The 26,903-nt window shown below is 39.1% G+C and overlaps 1 protein-coding gene across 3 annotated transcripts in view; it reads left to right on the top strand.

Annotated features, from left to right (window-relative positions):
- The window catches only part of LOC122807296 (collagen alpha-1(VII) chain-like), a gene marked incomplete at its 5' end in the record, with an annotated part of 1,562,855 nt that overhangs the window by 377,133 nt on the left and 1,158,819 nt on the right, over positions 1-26,903 (top strand). For all 3 annotated transcript variants that reach the window (XM_044078425.1, XM_044078422.1, XM_044078423.1), the window contains 1 exon segment: positions 331-390. In XM_044078425.1, coding sequence (XP_043934360.1) covers positions 331-390 — 60 coding nt within the window.

The following is a 26,903-nucleotide window of genomic DNA, read 5'->3' as shown; positions in this document are numbered from 1 at the left end:
TAGATTCCAGAACTATCATGTTTGAGATACCAAGTTTACCTGTGGCCACAGCAGCCCCTTAAGTTCTCTTCCAGGCCAGTCTTTTCACCTGTGTGATACTGTCAATTTAGGTTTCAGGGCTTGGTGAGTTTGAATTTTATATCTTCAGTACCTGTGGTAGCATTATTTGTAAACTGATGTGGTTTTAAAAAAAATATTTTTATTGTCTCACTCAAAGGGTTTTACAATCCTCTGAGCCCAAAAAGAAGGGCAGCTTGTGAAATAAATTTAAAAAGTGAAATATCTTTCCTCTGTCTACTTTGTTTTTGTAAATGTTCATTTCTTTTTCAGGGGCCTCCTGGTGTTGGAGTTCCTGGATTTCCTGGGCCAAAGGGAGAACAAGGAGAAAGGGTAAATATTTCACATGCATCTTTATTCAAAAGTCATTGCTTTACAATTTGTTTTGTCTGGTTTCTGTATAAGACTTGTTTCATCTTGTTTACTTTAGCTTTTCCTAAAAGTCTGTTTCCAGAACTTTTACCTTTGCTGTCCAGTTTTTTTAGAATGGTTTACTAGACTCCCTTCTTCAACAGATCATCTTAGTGAAGGTCAGACAGGGATTTGGTGCATAAAGCAGAGTTCAGGGGAAATGTGATAGGCTTAGAGACACTGTACTACGCTGAGTGCCAGAGGCACAGTAGATGTGCAGTGATTCCGGGAACTACCTGGCTACATGCACCTACTGTTGCAACTAGCTGTATTGTCAGAAGATAAGAAAGATCTTCTCCAACATGTTATCATTTTATATGAGCCACTGTGTGTAGAAAAAAGCATGAAACAAATAAGATGTAGATGAGTTTTACTCTTATCGGTCATAAAAACTTAATATCTGATTAGTATTTACCTTTGGTTGGGCAAAACTGAAATAAGTTTTTATTTATGAACTTGGTGATACAAGTCATTCAGAGTGGCAGAGATTTTGGTACATGAAAGAAGACACTTGTGAATATTCATGTTTTTACTTATAGGTCTGAATAGTTTTCCCTTCATTTCTCTACAGGATAAAAGTTGGCTACTGTAAAGCAGCTCTTTGCCAAAAGAGCTGCTGCAGGATTGAGTTGACTTGCTCATGTAAGAGTCCTTTTTACTGGTAGAGATTTTGTTTAAATGGCAAGTGTTGAATGCCATAGAAGATGTGCAGTACTGTATGTAGGATTCATAGCAGAAACTTGTGAAGTAGAACATTCTAGAACAAAACGTTGTGAACTCTGTGTATTTTCAGTTCCATGCAGAATCTGGGCTTACTTCATAAAGTAGCTGTGAAACTGTTTTCATATTTGTAGGTGTGGCATTATTTTTGCATGTGTTATTTTATCAGTATTCGAATTAAGAAATAAAAGAAGCACTCCACGGCTTGACGGCAACTCTTTATTGTAGAATAAAAACAGTAAGCGCTTTCACGTTACGAAGAACGTTTCTTCAGACTTCAAAAAACACATATCTTGACTGCATTTAAATACACATCTATACACTTACTAACCAGCCACTAAAGGCAAATCATTAAACAATCAAATTAATTAATTTGTCAATTAATTATGTTTTCATCAATCAGATACACATACATCTAAGGGAAACTCTTTATAAACCTTATATAACAAAAACGTCCTACCTATGTATTGTGTGACCAACTATTTTAAAACTCTAAAAAAAAAAAAAAAATTCTTAATATTATATAGATATATATATATATATATATATATATATATATATATATATATGTAAAAAAATATATATATCGTGTGAATATTATAAATAATAAATAATAAAATAAATAATTGATTCTATTTAATAATATAAAATATAAATGTAAATGAATATATAAGAATATATAAAACACACATTCTATAGATTTTATAAATAAAAATGCTTACAATAAAATATCTATCTTTATAATGAAATGGTACAAAACTACATTTGTAATAAAAACATATATACGCATTCATATTTATATCATATGAATGTATCACTCATATAAATAACCAACAAAAGTTGTATTTCTTTAATAAATCTAAAAATTCCTAATATATATATATATATATATATATATATATATATATATATATACAAAATAAACATCTTATTCGAATAGACATATGAAAATATGTGTATATATATATATATATATATATATATATATATATATATATATATATATATATATATATATATATATATATATATATATATATATAGAAAAAACTCTTGTAAACATCTACAGCTATCAAAAGTACATATACAATACAAATAAATAAATTATGTTCCATGAGTGACAACCTAAAGATAGTTCAATGTTTATATGGTTTGGCTAATAAAAATGGCTTGAGTGAGATTTTCTCATTCAAGCCATGTCCTCTATTGGCTTGTAGTCTTATTATCCATTTGTTCTCTCTTTCTTCTGTGTAATTTCTGATGTTACCCAGTCTCTCTGTTTTTACAATCACTTCCAATGCCATGAATTTAAGACTGTGTCTAGATCCTACTGTAATAACATGTTTGGCCAAAGCATTATTTTTATTTTCTTTATTTATGGCATAAACATGTTCTCTGACCCTTTCTCTTAGGGTCCTATTTGTCTTTCCCACATAAAATGATGCACATAATTGGCATTGAGCTAGGTAGATCAAATCTCTAGATCTGCAGTCAGCATATTTATCAAATGTGAACTTTCTTCCATTATCAGGATGGATAAACTCATTCCCATTAAGCATATAGCTACATTGATTGCAGTGACTACATGCAAAAGTTCCCTTCCTTTGTGAATGTATTGACTCTTTCCTATTGTCTTCATAGCAAAGTAGTCTTTTTAGAGACTTCATATTTTTATAGGTAACATTTGGTCCATCTCCTGCCAATTCTCTAATTCTATCATCTACCATTAACATTCTCCAATTATTATTTATAATTTCTTTAATTCTACTGTTTTTGTTTGTATATGGTATGACTAACCTACTTATTTTATTATCAGATTTTATCTTACTCATCATTTGTTCACTTTTGTTATATCTGAATAAAAAGGGGTTCCCTTTGTCCTTCCTGTATCTAATATTTTCTGAAATAATGGTGTTTACATCCTGTCTATCATAGCCCCTCTCTAAGAAACTATTCTTCAACATATTTTGTTGTTCATCATATCGATTATCATCAGTCACTAGCCTAGATATCCTTAGGGATTGACTTTTCACTATATTGGGGTAGATGTGTCTTGGATGCATGCTGTTATGATGTAATAAATTATTTCTCCAACAAGATTTTCTATATAGATCTGTACCTATTTCTTTGCCCTCTTTTTTAATATATACATCTAAAAACTCTATATGGTTAGATGAAAAAGTATGTTCAAATCTTAAAAAATCCGTCGTGCCATTTATGTATAAAACAAAATCATTCAGTTGTTCCACTGTGCCATTCCATACAAGGAAAACATCATCCACAAAATGTTTGCATAGTTTTATGTTCTCCTTAAAAGGAGCATCTCTTAACACATATGCACCCTCCCAGTATGCCATAACTAAGTTTGCATAGGAGTTTGCACATGGTGTCCCCATTGCTACACCTTTCTTCTGTAGGAAATATTTGTTGCCATATGTGAAGACATTATTCTCCAAAACTATCTCTAATAACATCATATATCTCATAATAAGATCTCTGGGGACATTCTTTTCTATTAATAAAAGCCTAACATATTCCATGCCTACCTGATTAGGTATACATGTGAAAAGAGAAGCTACATCTAAGGCTACTAAAATATCATCTTCCTTGTTGTCCATAGAATGAATATAATCCGCATAACTATATAGAAAATCTTCTGTATCTTTTATTATAGATTTAATTTCATTAACTACTGGTCTAAATTGTTTTTCTAGATAAATAGATAATGGTTCCGTAGCCCATCCCTTTCCAGAGACTATCGGTCTCAATGGGGGATTGGTTAGACGTTTGTGTATTTTGGGTAACCCCCTGAAACTGGGGATTACTGGATCTTCAAGCAAAAAATATACATACAAATCATTATCTATCACATTACAAAGAAGTAAATCATATAGCATCTCATGTGTACCTTTAATTATTTTATCTAATAACACATTGTTCAAAACTTGGTATGTATCAGCTTCCCCTAGTAAACTATTCATTTTATCAACATACATACATCTATCTAATACTACCACAGAACCTCCTTTGTCTGCTTGTCTGATAACTATCTCCTTATTAATCTGTAACTTTTTAGGGCTTCATTTTCACCATGACTCAAATTGTAAAATTCAGGTTTTTCATTCGCTTTCATATAATATTCTAATAAGTCCCTTTCACGTGCTTTCTCAAATGCTTCTAATATTGAATTAGCTTGTGATACAAAAGTGGAAGGTTTTCTAAAAACATTCTCTACAGTTCTTTCATCATTCTCAAACATTAATTTTAAACCCAAATTCCTTACAAACATCTTTATGTCAATTACAGTATCAGTAACATCAGCATATCTTGAAGGTATGAAAGGTAAACCTTTATCGAATAACGCTTTCTCATTTTCAGTCAATGCATACCTGGAAATGTTAATGGTTAGTCCTTCTGTATTGGACGTAAAACTTTTTTCTGGAACTCGTATGTGTCCTCTAGGTTCTTCCGTTTCTTCACATTGTTTGATGGTGACCAAGCCCGTCGTTCGACTTGCCTTATTGGAAACGGAAAAGAATGTCGATCTTCTACTTCAACTAAAACATCTTCCGAAAAAGAAACACATCCATTGCTGGTAATTCTCTTTTCTTTTACTCCCTCTTGTGTACTTCATTGGTCAGCTTTCGCTCCTTCTCGTGCATCCCTTTGGTCAACGTTCGCTTCTCCCTTCTCCGAGTGCACCATCACAGATCCCTTCACCGTACTCGAGTTGCTGGCTTCTGCACAAGCCATTGTGCTTCCCATTGACGTCATCGCATGGGGCGTGTGGACAACAGAGCCCTCTAGCATGTTCTGATGATCATTTCTCTGAATGATACGTGAAACACTGTTAGATGTAGCTTGAGCATACGTAGCTTGAGCATGGGTATTCCCTCTTTGCGTTATATTCATTGCTGATTTCTTTACATTGTTGTCACCCTTCACAAAATCTCTCGGCCAAGAGAAGACTTGCCCTCTCCTAAAATCATTATAGTCCCTTTCAAGTTTCTTTCTTTTGTCCTGCAGCAACTTATTGTCCAGCATAGATAGCATAGTAGTCAAATCCTTATGGAATGTCTCCATTTCGGCATATTCTAATAACAACTTTAATTCACCTTCTAATTTATTTATTTCTTGGCTTAGAATGTTCTCAATAGATCTATACTGTTCTATTAAAAGTTTAATATAGCCATAGCTGGTTTCTAAATTCAATTTTTGCCATTTGCATAACAAATCAGGATATGTGTTTCTGAACGTTGGCATCTTTAAAATTCGTAGTCCTCTTGGCACTACTTTAAAGCTAAGGCATGCCTCCGTGTGCTGCCTTTGCCATTGCGTATTCTTTAACTTGTGGAAACTATTCTCTAGTTTCCTTGTTAACTGAAGCACTTCCATGCTCCGTGTTGTGTTTATTTGTCTTAAACCATCAATAGTTAATTCATTTTTAGTTAACTTCAAAAGTTACGAAAAATGGAAGAACCTTCTGCATTTCTTGACAATTCTCCAACACCATTGTTTAAGCCTGTAGCCATGTCCCAGTTCTGGTGAGAGCAAAAAAACGAAATTCAGATAAGACAAACCAGTCCTGGGCTAGGTGCCTCTCAAGAAAAAGTCTCTGTTAACGAATTAAAAAACAAAAGAAGCACTCCACAGCTTGACGGCAATTCTTTATTGTAGAATAAAAACAGTAAGCGCTTTCACGTTACGAAGAACGTTTCTTCAGACTTCAAAAAACACATATCCTGACTGCATTTAAATACACATCTATACACTTACTAACCAGCCACTAAAGGCAAATCATTAAACAATCAAATGAATTAATTTGTCAATTAATTATGTTTTCATCAGTCAGATACACATACATCTAAGTATCTAAGATATCTAAGGAAACTCTTTATAAACCTTATATAACAAAAACGTCCTACTTATGTATTCTGTGACCAACTATTTTAAAACTCTAAAAAAAAAAAAAAAAATTCTTAATATTATATAGATATATATATATATATATATATATATATATATATATATATATATATATATGTGTGTGTGGAAGAAAGTTTACATTTGATAAATATGCTGACTGCAGATCTAGAGATTTGATCTACCTAGCTCAATGCCAATTATGTGCATCATTTTATGTGGGAAAGACAAATAGGACCCTAAGAGAAAGGGTCAGAGAACATGTTTATGCCATAAATAAAGAAAATGAAAATAATGCTTTGGCCAAACATGTTATTACAGTAGGATCTAGACACAGTCTTAAATTCATGGCATTGGAAGTGATTGGGTAACATCAGAAATTACACAGAAGAAAGAGAGAACAAATGGATAATAAGACTACAAGCCAATAGAGGACATGGCTTGAATGAGAAAATCTCACTCAGGCCATTTTTATTAGCCAAACCATATAAACATTGAACTATCCTTAGGTTGTCACTCATGGAAGATAATTTATTTATTTGTATTGTATATGTACTTTTGATAGCTGTAGATGTTTACAAGAGTTTTTTCTATAAATATATATATATATATATATATATATATATATATATATATACATATACATATACACACACACATATTTTCATATGTCTATTCAAATAAGATGTTTATTTTGTATATATATATATTTTAGGAATTTTTAGATCTATTAAAGAAATACAACTTTTGTTGGTTATTTATATGAGTGATACATTCATATGATATAAATATGAATGTGTATATATGTTTTTATTACAAATGTAGTTTTATACCATTTCATTATAAAGATAGATATTTTATTGTAAGCATTTTTATTTATAAAATCTATAGAATGTGTGTTTTATATATTCATTTACATTTATATTTTTATATTATTAAATAGAATCAATTATTTATTTTATTATTTATTATTTATAATATTCACACAATATATATATATTTTTACATACATATATATATATATATATATATATATATATATATATATATATATATATTTTTTTTTTTTAGAGTTTTAAAATAGTTGGTCACACAATACATAGGTAGGACGTTTTTGTTATATAAGGTTTATAAAGAGTTTCCCTTAGATGTATGTGTATCTGATTGATGAAAACATAATTAATTGACAAATTAATTCATTTGATTGTTTAATGATTTGCCTTTAGTGGCTGGTTAGTATGTGTATAGATGTGTATTTAAATGCAGTCAGGATATGTGTTTTTTGAAGTCTGAAGAAACGCTCTTCTTTTGTTTTTTAATTTGTTAACAGAGACTTTTTCTTGAGAGGCACCTAGCCCAGGACTGGTTTGTCTTATCTGAATTTTATCAGTATTGACAAACAAAATATGTCAAATCTTTCTAAAATTTGTCAGACTGTATTGTTATACATGTGAGTTTAAATATAAATGTTTAATTGTGTTTGGAAGCCAGTTTGTCGTAAGTTTATGTTCCATACATGCCCCATGTTTAAAAATTATGCAGTTTTGAGTAGTCTCTGCCTGCCCATTCTCCTTGTAAAAGATCCCAGCACAAGATGGTAGCTAGCTGGCGGAGACTGCTATGACAAGATCTATCTACTGTTCCCAGCCCTCCTTTCAAGATTAAGCCGCCTTTGTCGTACAGTATTCTAAAGCAAAAAAATCAGTATTTTCTTTCATTCGTCACTGTTTATGGAAAAACTAACCCAATCATTTAGCTGATTTTTCTGGATGAGTGTCTTATTTTTTCAACAGGTTTTCTGATTGTTTTGTTTAGTACTCGGCCTTCATCTTGAAGAAGTCTTCTGATCCACTTTTTGTCAGACAGATGTGGCATGAGACAACAAAGCAAGAGAAGCACACAGTTTTTCATTGTGGCTTGGAGTAGGAACATATTTTGACATCTTATGAAATGTGCAAGGACCTAAACTAGAGCACCCTTTCACTGCCACAAGGCTTTAAGAGATTTCCTTGGAAAGGGGACAAGAAGCAAAAGCATTAGTTCTCATAATCTTTCTCGGTGCGAAAAAGTGAACATCAAAGGAAAGCTTGATCTCTCTCTCTCTCTCTCTCTCTCTAGCTTCCTTCATAGAGGAGAAGGTTATGAGAAGGACTGCTTCCTGATTTCATCGGATTCTCCTTTTCTTAGCAGTGACTTCTCTCCTTCCATTAAGGATGTTTCATTTCTTGTCACTGTTGTTGAGAGGTTATGTAATCATTTATATTCTGTTTGCCTTTCTGGTATGTGCTAACCAGTGGACCATCAGTTGTCGCCAGTCAATTCTGCGATGGTGACTAATCATGAGAGGTCTGATTCTAGTCCCTGGTGCTTCTTATTGACCATTTGTGAACTAGAAATTTGCCTTTAGGATCTGAGTACTTGATGTCTCTTATGTTGATTTTGTCTAAGGACCTACCCTATTTTAAACAACTTAAAATAATATTATTTGTCCGAGGCTCTATCAGATCATTTGCTGACAACGCAAACATTGACTAGGGAGCCAGCAGCACTCCCCATTGCATTGTCTTACACTGAGGTTGAACACCTGAGAGAAGGAGAAAAAGAAGAAAGAATGGAAAGGGAGATTGGTTTATTCTCAAATTCCACCATTCTTCTCTGATTTCTCCCAGGCTTTTGACAGCCCTTTTATTTCTGAAGTTATTTTGTTCTAAACCATGCACATGACTCCTTGATTCCAGTACAATCCAGTCTGCTGGTGCACTTATGCATGACCTCTTCCAGAGTATCCTGGCCCATGCTATTAGTACTGAAGAACGCACCAAAACAACCTTAGCATATTCTAAAAAAGGTACTCTCCCTTCAGTATGGGTCTATATTGATTCGTCGAAGTTTCAAAACTTCAAAACTGATATGGTCGGCAACATATCTTCGAAGTTTTGAAACATCGAACATTTTAATGGAAATCTCCATAAGGGAATATTTCCCTTTACTGCACTATAGTGCGATCTCGGAGTTGGTATATTTAAGTAGAGGGGGTTGTGGGAGGCGCAGGGGGGCTTGTCCCCTTCTTGAAATGTTTAGGTAAGTTATTTTTTTATTTATTTATTTTTATTTTTTTACATATTCAAAGTTTTAAAACATCGATGATATGGTCTCGACCATATCAGATTCAATGTTTTAGGGCTTTGATTATGTGATATAGATGCTTCAGTACAAGGTAGCTAGGAATGTTCTGGCCCCAAAGTTATTTTCATTTGTACTGCAAGCCTTTGCTTGTCCTGGAGCAACTCAAAAATGCCAGAATAGTCAAAACCTCCTTGGGGTGATCTTCCTGTAGACAAAGATTGCACTAGGAATGATTGCAAGGTAAGAAGAAGACCTGACATTTAACATTCCATTAGCTTCCACAAGACAGCACCAGTGCTGAAGCATTTCTTGATGATAAAGGTGACACCAAGCTATGTAGCCTTTTGAGCAATGAGTCTACTACAAACACTGAAACCTTCAGATCATATATGACATGACATAGATGTAGAGCAGGACGGCTGACACAGACAAAGAGCTCTGTTACTATACAGGAGGTTTAGTCTCTCCATGAGGTCTAACATTGCAGAAAGGCCATGATTCCTTGACCAAAGGATTTCTTAAGCGGAGGCAAGGTAAAAGACCCCAGCAGCATTAAGACCATGCTGTTATGCAACAGCCCCCAGAGTCCAAGAAACTCTGTGTGCTTGAGGCAATGAAGAAGATAACCCCTAGTCTTATGCAGTACAAAACAGATATTTGAAGCTCTGCCAAAGCAGTCAGATGTTCATTGTGTTACACTGCTGCAGTCATTACACTTGGGTTATCCTGCCGTCAGTCGGTCCCGCAGTCAGCCAGAGTTCCAAAGTCTTGGTCCGGCATCGATTGCTGTCGCTTCTTCCCTGACGTCAGTGCACCAGGGGTATATAAGATGCATCCGACACCATTTTCTTCAGTCTTTCTTGCCGCACGGCACCCGTAGCAAAAGCAGTTCGTAAGTGCTGGCCAGCCGACTCCTGAGATTTTCGAAGTCGAATTTCAGATCCAAAGTCTTCAATAAAGCGAAGTACCCCATTGAGGAAACTTTTTTCTTGTCTCAGACCGATGTCAGAAAAAGTTAATAATTGTATTTCTTGTGGGAAGCAAATACCTCATAAGGACTTCCACTCTTACTGTACTCCATGCCTAGGCCCTGTTCACAACGTCACTAGTTGTCGGTTTGTGCCAAATTTAACAAATGCACTATAAAACGATGTTTTGATTTTGCTTTCCACTACTTTGGCCGAAGGTTCAATTATACAATGCCGTCAGAACAACCGACGACCACAATTCATAAAAAACACAAGGACAAGGATAAAGACAGGCATCCAAGGTCCAAAACCGACGACGAAGCCACTTCTAGGCCAGTCACCGGTTCTCAGTGAGGCACTTTCGCAGCCTCTGACACCCGCTACCTCAGAGCCACAGGCCGCCTCCAACTCCCACATGGAGACAACTAGGCCTCTGGAAACTCAAGGTATTGGGCCTATGGAAACTAATCCCTCAGATGGGTCTGGAGCCGCTGAGCAGGCATCGGCTTCTGAGGGTGTTTTCAGACCTTCACAACTTACCATTAAAGCAACAGCCAAGACAAAAACACCATTAAAGACAAAGAAGCAAGTACAGCATTCTCCTGGACAGTCCTCCATGCCTAAGAAACAGATGCTCAAAATGGGCAAAGACCTCATTACTCTAATCAGGGGTTCCCATCCCCCTCCTGAGAAAAGGCCTAGGCAGGATACAGACTATGATTCCTCTGATCAGGTTTCCATTTCCTCTAATTCCTCTTCAGACCAGGGATACTCTCTACCTCCTATGAGGACTCTGATGCTGAAGAATCTATCCCTTCAGTCTCTCCTCCTGAGGATTACTCTTTTGGGGAAACTTTACATACCATGAGGGAGCATTTCCTTTGGGAAAGTCAGGATTATTCAGAATCCAAGAAAAGGCTCAGGGACTTCCTTTTACTGCCTCAGCACAGGCTCCTGGCTATTCAGCCTGTGTTAGATATTGTGGATGATGTGTTCTCTGAATCCAGCTTATCTCCTGATTCTTTACCCCCTGTACCAGCCAAACCAGATAGGTACTACAGAGTCCCTGACTCTCACAAGTTTCTTTATAAAAACCCTTCTGCTGACCTGGAAACCATTTCCCAGGGTCCCAAAGGGGTTAAGGCTTCCATTGCAAAAAATCCAGTCCCCTCTGACAGAGATTCAAGAGCATTGGATAGATGGGGGAAGAAAGTTTACACTTCTGCGACTTTAGCAGTAAGGGCTTTAAATTGCCAATTTCACATGCTTAAGTACCAACGATATTTAATGGCTCAGTTAAAATACAAAATGCTTACAAGCTCAGAAGCTCCCAACTATAAAGAAATGCAGGATTTATTGCATGCAGTTGAACAGGTGGAAAAACATACTCTGCAATGTGGTTTGATTCCTTAGAGGCCTCTTGTAGAGCCGCAATTACAGGTTCTGTGATTAGAAGACATGCTTGGTTAAAAGAACAGAGTTTACCTGATCATGTTAAGGCAAAATTATTGGATGCTCCTTTACAGCATGATACATTGTTTGGTGTTAAAGAAAATGGAGGATAAAGCTAAATCTATGCAAACAGTCAAAGATTTCTTACAGGTACAGCCACCTCGATTTAGCAGAAATTGGCCTACAAAGAGGTCATTTCCAGTGTCAGACAGGCCACAGAGAGGCAGATACAGACACCCAAGAGGCAGGTCTCAACCCCAAAGCTCTAACAGACAACGACAGTGGGGTACCTCAACCCCAAAAGGAGGTGAGGACAAATCTCAACCATACAGGAAACAGTCCCAATGACTCTCCCATTCATACGCCAAGCACTTCCCTTTTGGCAGCACCCTTAGGGGGAAAACTAGCACTTTTTTATCAAAATTGGCAAACAATCACCCAAGACAAATGGGTTCTGAATATTGTGTCTCAAGGTTACAGGTTCCACTTTCACACTTTACCAAAGCTAAAAGGAATGCCAAACCTGCCACAAAATCAATGGGCAGAGGCTCAAAAACAAATATCAGCCCTCATGGACACGAGAGCTATTCAAAAAAGTACCACAGCAAGAACAAGGACAAGGATTTTACTCAAGACACTTCCTGGTCCCCAGAAAGGACAAAGCCTGGATACCCATACTAGACCTTTCAACTCTAAATACTTACCTGGATGTTCCGAAATTCAAAATGTTGACACTACAGCAACTTCTTCCCATGCTGGGCAAGAAGGCTTGGCTTGTTACTCTGGACCTCAAAGAGGCATACCTGCATGTCCCTATCAGACTAAATTGCAGAAGATACTTCAGATTCAAAGCTGGTACAATGCACTACCAATTCTCTGCACTGCCCTTTGGCTTATTTACTGTGCCCAGGGTCTTTACAATGTGCCTGGCACCAGGAATTGCATTTTGCAGACAAAAAGGAATTCAAATATATCCATACCTGGACGACTGCCTCATTCAAGCCGAGACAAAGAACATTCTTCTACAGCATCTGGCATTTGTAAAAAGGTTGCTCATTTCTCTAGGGTACACAGTAAATGAAAAGATGCCCTCACAACAGATAATATTCCTGGGTGCCAGCGTAAATACAATGGCCCAGATGGCTTATCTCATGCCAGACAAACAAGGACAACTGACTCAATATTTTCAACTACTGGCAAAAAAGTCCCATCTCCCTGCAAGAAAAATTATGCAGGCCCTGGGATTCATGGCATCCTGCATACTACTAATTCCATATGCCAGACTGCATATGAGGAAATTACAATGGTACCTAAAAAGTGTTTGGACTCAGCACTCTCACAGTTTAGAAGCAGTAATACCAATAATTCCCTGCCTACAACTGGAGTTTCGATGGTGGGCACTGGCATGTCACCTCAACAAGGGTCAGCCTTTCACTCTACCCACAGCCAGGCAGACACTAACAACAGATGCTTCGGACTACGCCTGGGGAGCACACATGGCAGGAAAATGTATTCAGGGCAAGTGGACCACAGACCAAATGCATCTTCACATCAATCAAAAAGAGATGTTGGCTGTTCAAAATGCCCTAGCAGCTTTCAAGGACCTTCTGCATCCAGGACATTTATTATTAAAGACAGACAATACCACAGTAATGTGGTACATAAACAAGCAAGGGGGCACTCATTCTTATCCCCTATGCAGGCAAGCCATGAGCTTGTGGAACACAGCTCTAACTTATCAAGTTCATCTGCAAGCACAATTCCTGCCAGTAAAGAAAAATACTCTGGCAGACAATCTAAGCAGAAATATTATGGACTCTCACGAATGGAAACTGAATCCACAAATCTTCAGCATGGTAATGCAAAAATGGGGATGCCCAGACATAGATCTTTTTGCCTCCCCACTGAATTGCCAACTACAAAAATTCTGCACAAGGACGCATCACACACAAGCATGGAAAGTGGATGCTCTCGTTCAGCTGGAAAAGCCTAAAAGTTTATGCCTTCCCACCACTGCCTCTCCTTTCAAAGGTACTCCTAAAAGCCAGACAAGAAAAAACACAGATGATCCTGATTGCTCCAGACTGGCCACACCAGCACTGGTACCCAATCTTAAAGAACTTAGCTCAAGGCCCACCATGGATTTTGCCTCAAATTTCACATCTTCTGACTCAACAAAACAATCAGATCCTGCACGGTCAACTCAAAACCCTAAACCTGGCTGCATGGCAGATTCATTAGTCAAACAGGCAACACCTGTCTCTAAAGCTGTTATGGATGTCATCTTGGAGGCCAGGAAGCCTAGCACCAGGAAATCTTACTCAGAAAAATGGAAGAGATTCTGCGCCTGGAACCAGGCTCAAAGTCTTGACCCTCTTGTCCCAAACATTCCTCAGATTTTACAATACTTAACTGAGATGCTGGACAAAGGCCTATCCTTCTCATCAATTAAGATCAACGCCTCTGCCATTTCAGCACATTACAACACGGATCCTCCTTTATTCTCTCATCCCTTGCTAAAGCAGTACCTCAGAGGGGCTAAAAACATAAGACCGCCCCGGAGAGTACCAACACCAACTTGGGACCTCAATTTTGTTTTGGAAAAACTGACCCTGCCACCTTTTGAGCCAGCCAATACAGTCGATCTAAAATTTTTATCATGGAAAACAGCTCTGCTCCTGGCAGTAACTTCAGCATGAAGAGTCTCAGAGCTACAGGCATTAATGGCAGTGGAACCTTTTATAATTTTTCATCAGGACAGGGTTTCTTTAAGGACAAACCCTACCTTTATGCCACAGGTGGTATCTAGTCTGGCTCTTAACCAAACCATCCATTTGTCAGCTTTTTATCCAAACCCCCAGAATAAAGGGGAGAAACGTCTGCACTCTTTGGACATACACAGGCAGCTACACTTCTTCTTGGACAAAACAAAAGCTTTCAGGAAAACTGAGCAACTGTTTGTAGCATATGCTGCAGAATCACAGGGCAAGGCTATCTCAAAGCAGACTATCTCCAAATGGATAGGTCACTGTATTTTTTACTGCTACACACAGCATGGAAAATCTGTCCCTAATAACATTAGGCCACATACTACCAGAGCAACAGCCACTTCAACAGCCTTTCTCAGAGGAGTACCAACCAAAGAAATTTTGGAGGCTGCAACTTGGAGTTCAGTGCATACCTTTACCAAGCATTACCACTTGCCTCTTTACTCTAAATCCAGAGCAGGATTTGCCACTGCAGTTCTGCAGGGCCTCATAGCCAATTCTAACTCTTTATAGACCAGCCACCCAACCTCAGCTTTGGGATTCTACCCAAGTGTAATGACTGCAGCAGTGTAACATGATGAGCATAGTACAGTTTTGTACCTATCATAAATGTAGATGTTCGAGTGTTCACACTGCTGCAGTCCAGGTTACCCTCCCTCCATCCCTTCTGTCCTAACTGGACTTATCTACACCTTTCTATCCCATACAACCTTTGTGGTGTATTTGCTTGTAACTGAAGGTATTGTTTTTATTTTATATATATGTTTTATTATCAATATGTATTGCCTACCTACTTGGGGGCACCTGACATCTGGGGGAAGAAAAACTGAAGAAAATGGCGTCGGATGCATCTTATATACCCCTGGCACACTGATGTCAGGGAAGAAGCAACAGCAACTGATGCCCGACCAAGACTTTGGAACTCTGGCCGACTGCGGGACCGCCTTATGGCAGGATAACCCAGGTGTAATGACTGCAGCAGTGTGAACACTCAAACATCTACATTTATGGTAGGTACAAAACTGTACTTTCTATCCCATAGGGAAGCAGAGCTAGGCCGGTTCCACTTCACTCTGTAAAAACACAGAACTGCCACCGGGATTCTTATTTGCTAAAGCTACTGGAGCAGGGACATATTGTAGACTTTACACCCATGTGCCCAACTTTCCTGAGTGATTTCTGTCCTCTGAAAGGAAACTGCAGAGCCTACTGGAATAGGATTTTGTTCTTCTGCAGAAAGCGTAATAGAACTAATGCTGAAAGGCCACAAATTTATATGTGTGCATGCATTTGCACGCATGCTTTGGGGTAGTTCCTGCTTTTTTATGGTATCCAGAAGGATAGGCAGTTTCTTTCTCATTATCAGCCCAAAACATTAAAGTCTTATTCAGATACAAACAAGTCTGGATGTTAAACATGCATTAATTTCTCACCTTGCTAGACGAGACATATTTCTAAACATGCAGAATGTGTCTTTGTATACCACATCACCTAGCTCACATAAAATGTTTACGGTATCAGGAAGGGGAAAGACTATTTCCATTTCAAGCCTCCCCCCTTTGGGTTGCCATAACAACCTCACATCTTTACAAAATGCTTAAACACCATACCTGGCACACTTTGGAAAAAGTGGAGGACAGAGGACATGTCAACCACATTTCAATAAACCTTGTTGGCCAGATGGATCTGCAAGTTGCGTTTCCTCCAGGGACTGAGAATCATGATAAAGTGTAACAAGTCAAATCCTCCTGAATGCAGAGACTGGTTATTTCAGGAGCTGGGAATCATGGGGGACTGGGACAAAACCTAATTTACCTTGATTTGATTTGAAAGACTATCTGTATGGTCTTTCCAATAGACTTTTCTGTGGGCTGTTTCCTTTTGTTGAGCAGGATCCTTTTAATGTACAGTCATGTGCTGATGAGAACATTATCATTTAAAGATAGCCTGCAAGTCTTGAGAACTGTGGTACTATGCACAGTAGGGGTCTCATTGGTGAGGCTATGTAAGTCAAAATCATTTTTGAGTTTATTTCAGTACCTGTTAATCTATCACTGTAACAATAAACTAGTATAGAAATAGATTTTAACACATTAGAAACAAAGCACAAAAGTGACAATCTAAAGTTATATACCTATGTGATATATATTCAGAGCAAAAGTCGTATGAAAGCATAGATTAAGTAAAGGTTGTCAGATAACTGAAAATAAGTATGACAGATTGTTTAAAAGCTGTGATAAAACAATCTAATGAAATACTGTACTATAAATTAGAAGAACTGAAAATGATATCAAGGAGATGGGTGTTGATGATTAGCATGGGGGTCTGCAGAGTCAGCAGAAGCAATACATATCATCATTTACCCACTGCCTGTATATTATGGCTACACAACAAATGATAATGATGACTGATCCCACAGGACCTTCAGTTTGCATCTCTCTTTCTGTTGTTGTTGTTTTTCGGCTTTTCCCGGTTAGGGGTCGCCACAGCGGAACTCCGGTCCGCTAATGATTGGCAGTAGATTTTCACGAACGCCGAGGTGCCAGCTCAACGTTCAACCTTCAGCGACGGCATGCCCATTTACACATGTCTTTCGAACGCCCACCCAACCGTGGGGAGGACATGCAGACTCCACACAGAAGGCACTACCCACACTCCAGCCGAGAATCGAACGGGAGAACCTCTTGCTGTAAGGCAACAATGCTACCACTGCACCACCATGGCTATGACTGCATCTCCCTTTCTGTATAACATGCCAACCCAGACACTTCTTTATAAAGACAGCAACTTTATCTTCAAAGTTATTAAAGTGTTTAAACTCTGAGCTTTCATGCAGCACGAAATAATATAAAATATATACAGTGAAACAAGAACAAACTGACAGTAGCTAAAGAATGAAGTATAACATGAAAATTCATTAAAAGAAAATCAAAATATACTTTAAGGGACTTAAGGGGAGAAGTTAAGAGAAAAGGATAGCAGCCTTTTAGAATCTAAGTGTTTCCTTATGACTAATAACACTGAATTTTTAAGTGTACATTTGCAGCTGCTGTACCTACAGTCACTTACTGTTGAAGCCTCTGCTATGACTCCGTTGGAGGCTGCCACACTGTCAGACTCTGGCATGTTCACATGGGCCAAATCCTCAATGCTGACAGTCAATCTGTAGGTATCTCAGAGAGACTGTGGAGCCAGCCAGCTTTCATATCGTCATTAGTGAAAGGGATCTGCACATTAGTTGAAGCCTTTAAGGTGTCTGCCTGTGTTGAAATGAGGTCCAAGGCATCCATAACAAAACAAATTCCTGCATGCTTGCCTGACTCAGCCTAGGCTAGGTGGTAGCTCATCACACTCTGTTACCCTGACAACTTCCCAGGATCTTTTCCAATTGGTGCCAGATATCATGATTTTTTTTTTTAATTCAAGCAGCCTGCTTTGGAAATCCATGTGATACGAGGGACTTGAACCCACCACCATGTGCCACTAGTTCACATGCAAGGGAACTGACTTATAAAGTCCAGATATTTCCCTCTCATACTTTGAATCTGATAATTTGGACAGTCTGTCATCTACAGGAACCAGGCTTTTCTATGAAGCTCTAATGGTCAGCACTCATTTGCGTGATGAATAGTAAGTGACAATCCAACTTTTCACTGGAAAAATGAATTGCCAGTGTACCACAGACTTCCTTTTTTACTGTATTGGTGCAACATATATGTGTGGTACATATATGTGCATAGATATATATATATATATATATATATATATATATATATATATATATATATATATATATATATATAAAATTGGGGTATGGGGAGTGTGTTGGGGTTGCCTTTCTGTAAAAAAATGTCTTTTTTGTGTGCTTTCTTTCCCAAATGTCATTCACATTTGGAAGATTTTGGTAATTTTTGATTGCACTTGTGTAAGGCAATCACAAATGATTTCTGGAGCCATTCACAGACTGAAGAAATTCTTGAAATGGTAACAAAGAAGTCTTTGTGGTCCCAGTAAAGAGACAGGGACTTTCTGGTCTTGCATAAGCCTATGGCACTTCCTATGCCATCGGTCTTAAAGGTTCTGGAAGGTACATTTATCAATGCATCAGTAGATCCTGAATCTGTACCACAAACTCCTAGAAAGCTTGGCTGTTTTTACAAAATTCGGGTTTCCCAGAAATTCTTATACAAAAACGTCTTAACTGATCGAGCTCTAATGTCCCAGTACTGCAGCAAGGGAAATTCTTTGGTACCATCCATGAATTTTATTACCAATGACAGAGACATCAGGGTACGTAACTACTTTGGAAAGAAGACAAACACCTCTGCTACTCTGGCCTTTAGGGCCCTCAACTTCCAGACGCATGTGTTTCAGGAGTCACTGCTGCTCAGTTGAGGCCTAAAACAGAGGGGTATCAAAAAGATAGGCCTGATGGGGGGAGGGGGTGTTTGAGCTGTGCAGCTTCAGTATGCAAGTGGCCAAGCACTCTATGAAAAGTGTCTATGATGCACTAGCTGCATTATGCAGGGCAACATCTAGTAGGATATTAATTTTTAGACATGCATAGCTGAAGACCCAGCCATGACAGACTATGTAAATGTGCAGCTCCTAAATACACCATTAGACAAGGTTCTCCCTTTGGAGCCCCAAATGAATAGGTATTGAAACACCTGGAAGAGAATGAAAGAATAACATACAGTCTGCTGTTAAACAGCTCTTTCATTCCCAAGATGTCAAATATAACTACCCAATCAGTGACTTGCCTCTTTACCCTAAATATAGAGGCGGTAAATCTCACCAAAAACAGAAATAAAACTCACAAGGGAAAGAGAGCAGAAGGATAACCCTGAGAGCCTTCGGAGCATCAGCACCCAGGTGAAATAGCTAGGACTTATTTATACGTATCCATGTCCTTCGGTAAAGCTCCCACCACAGCCCTCCATTCTCATTTCCTTTGTTCTGCCCACCTCTTTTCCCACAAAAATAGGAGGGTGTTTGAGCCTGTTTGTGAATGAGTAGGAAGTAATCATCCAGGACCACTGGCTCCTCAACACTTCACTCCAGTTGTTAATTGGACCCAGATTCTCAGGCATTCCCCAGTTAACAAGAAGGAAATATATTTGGTCTCAAAGTGCTATACATATAGTACTTAAAGGAGAAGAGAATGCAGAATTTTATGTAACACTTTTCCTAGTGTCAGGAAAAGAAGGTACTTCAAGATCTATGTAGATGTTTCAAGCTTAAACAAATTCTTAAAAGTACCAAAGTTCAAAATGCTTGCACTGTAGGACCTGCTGCCACTTCTGATGCTCTTCTTATTTCATTGTTGCAGTCATTACATTTGGGTAGTCTGCTGGCAGGTTGCCCTCAGTCACCTGAATTCCAAAGTCTTGGGTCCTACGTCGGTTGCTGTCTTCTCTTCCATGACATCAGGTTGTCAGGGGTATAAAACATGCAGCCAACTCCATTTTCTTTAGTCTTTCTTGCAGCACGATGCTCGCAGCAGAAGCATTTTGCAAGTGCCGGTCGGCAGACTACTGAAATATTCGAGTTTGAGTTTCAGACCGAAGTCTTCACTAAAGCTAAGTACCCCATTGGGGAAACTTTTTTCTTGCTTTTTACCGATGTCAGAAAAAGTTAATAATTGTATTATTTGTGGGAAGCAAATACCTCATAAGGATTTCCATTTATACTGTATTCCTTGCCTAGGCCCTGATCACAATGTGCCTGACTGTCGGTTTTGTGCTAGATTTAACCAACGCACTATTAAGCATCGGTATATTTTTGCATCAAAGTATTTTGGAAACAGATTTAACTACCCAGAAATGTCGTCGGATAGCAATCCAACTAGCGGAGTACATAAAAAACGCAAAGAAAAGGACAGAGAAAGGCAGTCGAGATCCAAAACCGATGAAGAAGCTTCTCCTAAGCCAGTCACCGGTTCGCCAGTACTCAGTGAGGCACTTTCGCAGCCCCTGATACCCGCTAACTTCGAGTCGCAGGCCTCTACCAACACCCATGTGGAGTCCGGCATGCCGCAACATACTCAAGGTATTGGACTGACAGATGTATCTCCCTCGGAGGGGTTCAGAGCCGCTGAGCAGGCACTGGCTTCTGAGGATGTATTCAGACCTCAACATTTGTATATCAAACCGACGACAGCTGCAAAACCGAAGACAAAAGCAACTTCTAAAACTAAAAAAATGACGCCTCTATACCTAAAAAGCAGATGATCAAAATGGCTGAAGACCTTATTACCTTGATCAGAGGTACCCATCCCTCTCCAGATAAGAGGCCTAGGCAAGACACTGATAATGAATCTTCAGATCAGGTTTCTGTTTCTTCTGGTTCCTCTTTTGATCAGGAATTATCTATACCTCCCTATGAGGATTCTGATGCTGAGGAGTCTATTCCACCTGCATCTCCTCCTGAGGATTATTCATTTGGAGAAACCTTGCATACTTTGAGGGAACATTGTCACTGGGAGAGTCAAGACTTTTCAGAATCAAAGAAGAGGCTCAGGGATTTCCTTCTTCTCCCTCAGCACAAGCCTTTAGCCATTCCCCCTGTTTTAGACATTGTGGATGATGTGTTTTCGGAGTCAAGCTTGACCCCTGACTCCTTACCTCCGGCTCCCAGTAAGCCTGACAGATATTACAGGGTCCCTGATTCACATAAATTTTTATTTAGAAACCCTGCTGCTGATCCTGAAACTATTTCACAGGGTCCAAAGGGAGTTAAGGCCTCAACAGTAAAAAATCCTACCCCCCTCTGACAGAGATTCAAGTGCACTAGACAGATGGGGGAAAAAGGTTTATACATCTGCAGCCTTGGCAATCAGGGCCTTAAACTGTCAATTTCATATGCTAAAGTACTAACAACATGTTATGGGATTGCTGAAACAGAAAATTATGTTGATTTCAGAATGTGCAGAAAATAAAGAATTGCAGGAATTATCGCATGCAGCTGAACAAGCTGGAAAGCATACTTTGCAATGTGGTTTTGATTCCTTAGAGGCCTCCTGCAGGGCTGCAATTACTGAATCAGTGATTAGAAGGCATGCCTGGTTAAAGGAACAAAATTTGCCTGATCATGTTAAAGCTAAATTGCTAGATGCACCTTTGCAGCATGATTCGCTGTTTGGTATTAAGGCAGAAGAGATTTTAAAGAAAATGGAAGACAAAGCTAAGTCCATGCAAACTATTAAAGACTTCTTACAAGTGCAGCCACCAAGATTCAGTAGACACTGGCCTACAAAAAATTGGTCCTTTGTCAGGCAGAGCTCAAAGGGGCAAATCCAGACGCCCTAAGGGTTCCAAATACCAGGCGCAAGATTCATACAGGTCAAAGCAATGGGGAGCTTCTACCTCCAAATCTGGAGGAGATAAAGTGCAAACCTACAGAAAACAATCCCAATGACTTTCCTCTGCCTACACCAAGCACTTATCTTTTGGCAGCACCCATAGGGGGAAAGTTAGCACATTTTGCTCTAAATTGGCAGTTTATAACCCAGGACAAGTGGGTACTAAACATAGTATCACAGGGATACAGATTCCATTTCCACACTCTGCCAATGGCAAATGGTTGGCCAGATCTGCCAAAAAATAAATGGGCAGAGGCACAAAAACAGGTTACGTCCCTCATGGATATGGGGGCCATTCAGCCAGTACCAGAACAGGAAAAAGGAAAAGGTTTTTACTCAAGACTGTTCTTGGTACCCAGAAAGGACAAGGCCTGGTGGCCAATACTGGATTTATCGGTTTTGAACACATACCTGGACATTCCAAAATTCAAAATGCTGACTTTGTAGCAGCTTCTGCCCATGCTGGGTAAGAATGCTTGGCTGGTGACACCAGACCTAAAAGAGGCATACCTGCATGTCCCAATAAGACAATCGTGCAGAAGATACCTCAGATTCAAGGCTGGCTTAATGCATTACCAATTCTCTGCACTGCCCTTTGGCTTATCTACTGTGCCCAGGGTCTTTACAAAGTGCCTAGCACCAGTAATTGCATTTTGCAGGCAAAGAAGTATACAAATATATCCTTACTTAGACAACTGTCTCATTCAAGCAGAGAACAAGGGCATTTTTCTTCAACACTTGGCATTTGTGAAAAGGCTTCTAACATGCCTAGGGTACACAATAAACGAAAAGAAATCACAACTGGTACCCTCTCAAAAGATAACATTCCTGGGTGCAAGCTTGAATACAACTGCCCAGATGGCTTACCTCACACCAGAAAAGCAAAGGCAACTGACTACTTACTTCAAACTGATGGCAACAAAAACCCAGTTATCTGAAAGACAAATTCTGCAGGCTCTGGGCTTCATGGCATCCTGCATCCTACTGATTCCATATGCAAGACTGCATATGAGGAAACTTCAGTGGTACCTGAAAAGTTTATGTAGTCAACATTCTCACAGGCTGGAAGCAATGATTCTTCTCATTCCCTGCCTACAACAGGAGTTTTTGTGGTGGGCAAAGGCATGTCCCCAAAACATGGGACGGGCCTTCACTCTTCCCCCTGCCAGCCAAACCTTAACAACAGATGCCTCAGATTATGCCTGGGGAGCCCACATGGCAGGAAGATGCATTCAGGGCATATGGACCCCAAAACAGATGAATCTACATATCAACCAGAAAGAGATGCTAGCTGTTCAAAATGCCCTAACAGCCTTCAAGGACTTACTACATCCAGGACAACTACTGATAAAGACGGACAACACCACAGTCATGTGGTATATAAACAAGCAAGGAGGCACACAGTCATACCCCCTTTGCAGATTAGCCATGGCACTGTGGGACACAGCTTTGACCTACCAAATACATCTTCAAGCTCAATTCCTGCCAGGAAAACAAAATACACTGGCAGGCGATTTAAGCAGAAACCTTATGAATCCTCACGAGTGGAAACTAAATCCACAAGTCTTCAGCATGATAACAGAGAAATGGGGGAGCCCTGACATAGATCTATTTGCCTCTCCTCAAAATTATCAATTGAAAAGATTCTGCACAAGGACTTATCACAGACAAGCATGAAAAGTGGACGCCCTTTCCTTCAGTTGGAAAAACCTATCAGTTTACGCCTTTCCTCCTCTGCCTCTTCTCCCCAAGGTCCTCCTAAAAGTCAGACAAGAGAAACCAAAGATGATACTAATTGCCTTGGACTGGCCCTGCCAGTACTGGTACCCAGTCCTAAGGAACTTGTTTCAAAACCCAGCTTGGACCTTACCTCAAAGACCTCAACTACTGTCCCAGCAAAACAATCAGATCCTGCACAATCAACTACAGACACTGAACCTGGCGGCATGGCTGATCATGTAGTTATACAAACAACACCTCTCAGTAAAGCTGTGATGGATGTCATTTTGGAAGCCAGAAGGCCTAGTACTAGAAAATCTTATGCTGACAAATGGAAGAGATTCTGTGCTTGGAATCAAACACAAGGAACTGATACAGCAGAACTAAATATTCCTCAGATATTACAATACTTAACTGAGATGCTTGACAAAGGCCTATCTTTCTCATCTATTAAAATCCATGCCTCTGCCATTTCCGCTCATTACAATACAGAGCCACCAATCTTTTCTCATCCTTTACTAAAGCAGTATCTTAGAGGAGCCAAAAATTTAAGGCCTCCTAGAAGATAATCATTACCTGCATGGGACCTCAATTATGTGTTGGAAAAGCTCACCCTGCCTCCATTTGAACCAGCTGCTACCGCTGATATAAAGTTCTTATCATGGAAAACAGCTCTGCTAATAGCAATTACTTCAGCAAGAAGAGTTTCACAGCTACAGGCCCTCATGGCTGTAGAGCCATTTATCATATTTTACCCAGACAGGGTGTCTTTGAGGACAAATCCTTCTTTTATGCCTAAGGTGGTTTCCAGTGTGGCTCTTAACCAAACAATTCATCTGCCAACCTTTTATCTAAATCCGTAGAACAAGGGGGAGAGAATTCTGCATTCCTTGGACATACACAGACAGCTAAGGTTCTACTTGAGCGGGACTAAAGCTCTAAGAAAAACTGAGCAATTACTGGTGTCATATGCTGCAGGATCAGAAGGAAAGGCTATTTCAAAGCAGACAATTTCAAAGTGGATAAGCCACTGCATCCGGTTCTGCTACCTACACCATGGTAAACCTGTGCCCAAGGGCATTAGGTCTCGTTCCACCAGAGCTGCTGCTACTTCAGCAGCCTTTCTCAGAGGAGTACCAACCAAAGACAGAGGCTGCTACTTGGAGTTCTGTTCACACCTTCACAAAGCATTATCATTTGCCTCTCTACTCTAAGTCCAGGGCAGGCTTTGCCACTGCAGTTCTGCAGGGCCTTCTAGCCACACCTAATGCTGTTTAGCTCCAGCCTCCCAACCATAGCTTTGGGATTCTACCCAAATGTAATGACTGCAACAGTGAAACACAAAGTACATAGTACAGTTGTGTACACTTACCATAAATGTAGATGTTCGAGTGTATTCACTGTTGCAGTCCAAGTTACCCTCCCGCCATCTCCCTGTCATTCTGGAGTTTATCTTTCCTTCTCTATCTCCTACTACCTATGTGGTGTATTTGCTTGTAGATGAAGGTAAAGTTTATATTGATGCTTGTATATATATATCTATATACATATATATATATATATATATATATATATATATATATATATATATATATATATATATATATATATATACATATATATATATATATATATATATATATATATATATATATATATTTTTTTGCTACCTTTTTGGGGGCACCTGACATCGGAGACAAGAAAAACTAAAGAAAATGGCGTCGGCTGCATGTTTTATACCCCTGACGACCTGATGTCATGGAAGAGAAGACAGCTGCCGATGCAGGACCCAAGACTTTGGAATTCAGGCCGACTGAGAGCAACCTGCCAGCAGATTACCCAAGTGTAATGACTGCAACAGTGAATAAACTCAAAATCTACATTTATGGTAAGTGTACACAACTGTACTTTCCCACAGGCCCTTTTAGTTACCTTGGATCTTAAAGCTTCTTACACCTACATTCCCATTAGAAAAGCTCATAAATAGTTTCTAAGGTTGAAAGCAGGAAGAACTCACTACTAACTCATCTTCTTGCTCTTCGGTTTGTCTACAGTACCTAAGGTATCCACAAAGTGTCTGTCTCCACTAATTCCTTATTACAGGAACATTCATATCTGTTCCCTACAGGCTGCTTCTTAAATTGCTATGCACAAAAAAACATTTTGGGTTTATAACACGGACAGAAACAAACTACAAAGTAATCTTCCTTTCATGTCTGAAGTATTAATATGGCTCTCTCTAAATCAGGACAGTTAACTTCTTGCCTTTTTTCCAAATCCTCAAACAAGGTAGAGAAGATACTGCATTCCTTGGATGTACACAGGCAACTGAGATTGTTTTTAGGCAGGGCTAAGCAAATAAACTCAGACCAACTGCTGGCCTCCATCTCTACAGGCAGGGAAGCCTTTTTGTTTGTTTCTTTCGGCTTTTAGGGATTGCCACAGTGGAACTCCGGTCTGCTAATGATTGGCAGTAGATTTTGACGTGCTGGCTTACCGGGCCTAACACACAACCTTCAACGAAGGAACGCCCATTCACGCATGTCGCCACATAGAAGACGCTGTAATTGACAATCGAACAGGCAACGTCTAACTGTGAGGCGACAACGCTACCGCAGCACCACTACCGCAGACAGTCTATATCTACATGACTAGTTCACTGTATCTCTTTTTCCTGTGAATTCCCTAACAAAGCTGTTCTTGGCCACACTAAAGCCAATTCCAAAAGAGTCACTGTAATCATCACAACCTTCCTAAGAGGGGCTAAGTCCCCACTCAGTTTTGGAAGCAGCTTCCTGGCCATCAGTACATGCATTCTACAGACAGTTATAATATACAGCTGACTCCTCAACTTCCTAAGTAAAGTCAAGAAATATTTCAAACTGTAAAGCATCACTCAAACAGCATCACCCTAAACAATGGGGTCCCACAAGGTTGCATACTCAGTCCACTTCTTTTCACAATTCTAACATATGACTGCACAGCTATGTGTCAGTAAAATACAAGCATCAAATTTGTAGACACAACAGTAATTGGCAAGAAGGAAGATGAGGGGGCCTACAGGGAAGAAGTGAACCAACTCGTTCATTGGTGCACTGACAACAACTTAGCATTAAATTTTGGGAAAACCAAGGAAATCATCATTGATTTTGGGAAGAAGAAAAAGTCACACACTTTTGTCATCATCAATGGTGCCACAGTGGAGAGAGTAAATAGCACTAAATTCCTAGAGGTGCATATCTCGCAAGATTTAAGTTGGGGCACAAACACATCCTACCTTATAAAGAGAGCCCAATAATGTCTCCACTTCCTTAGGAGACTTCATAGAGCTAACCTCCCCTCACAGATCTTACTCACCTTCTACAGAGCCATGATTGAGAGTGTAGTAAGTGTACT

Source organism: Protopterus annectens, chromosome 7.part0 (genome assembly GCF_019279795.1).
Source record: "Protopterus annectens isolate FY-2018-M chromosome 7.part0, PAN1.0, whole genome shotgun sequence".
Classification (NCBI taxonomy): Eukaryota; Metazoa; Chordata; order Ceratodontiformes; family Protopteridae; genus Protopterus; species Protopterus annectens.
The sequence above is the reverse complement of the archived record's forward strand: the minus strand, read 5'-3'. Positions and strand labels throughout refer to the sequence as shown.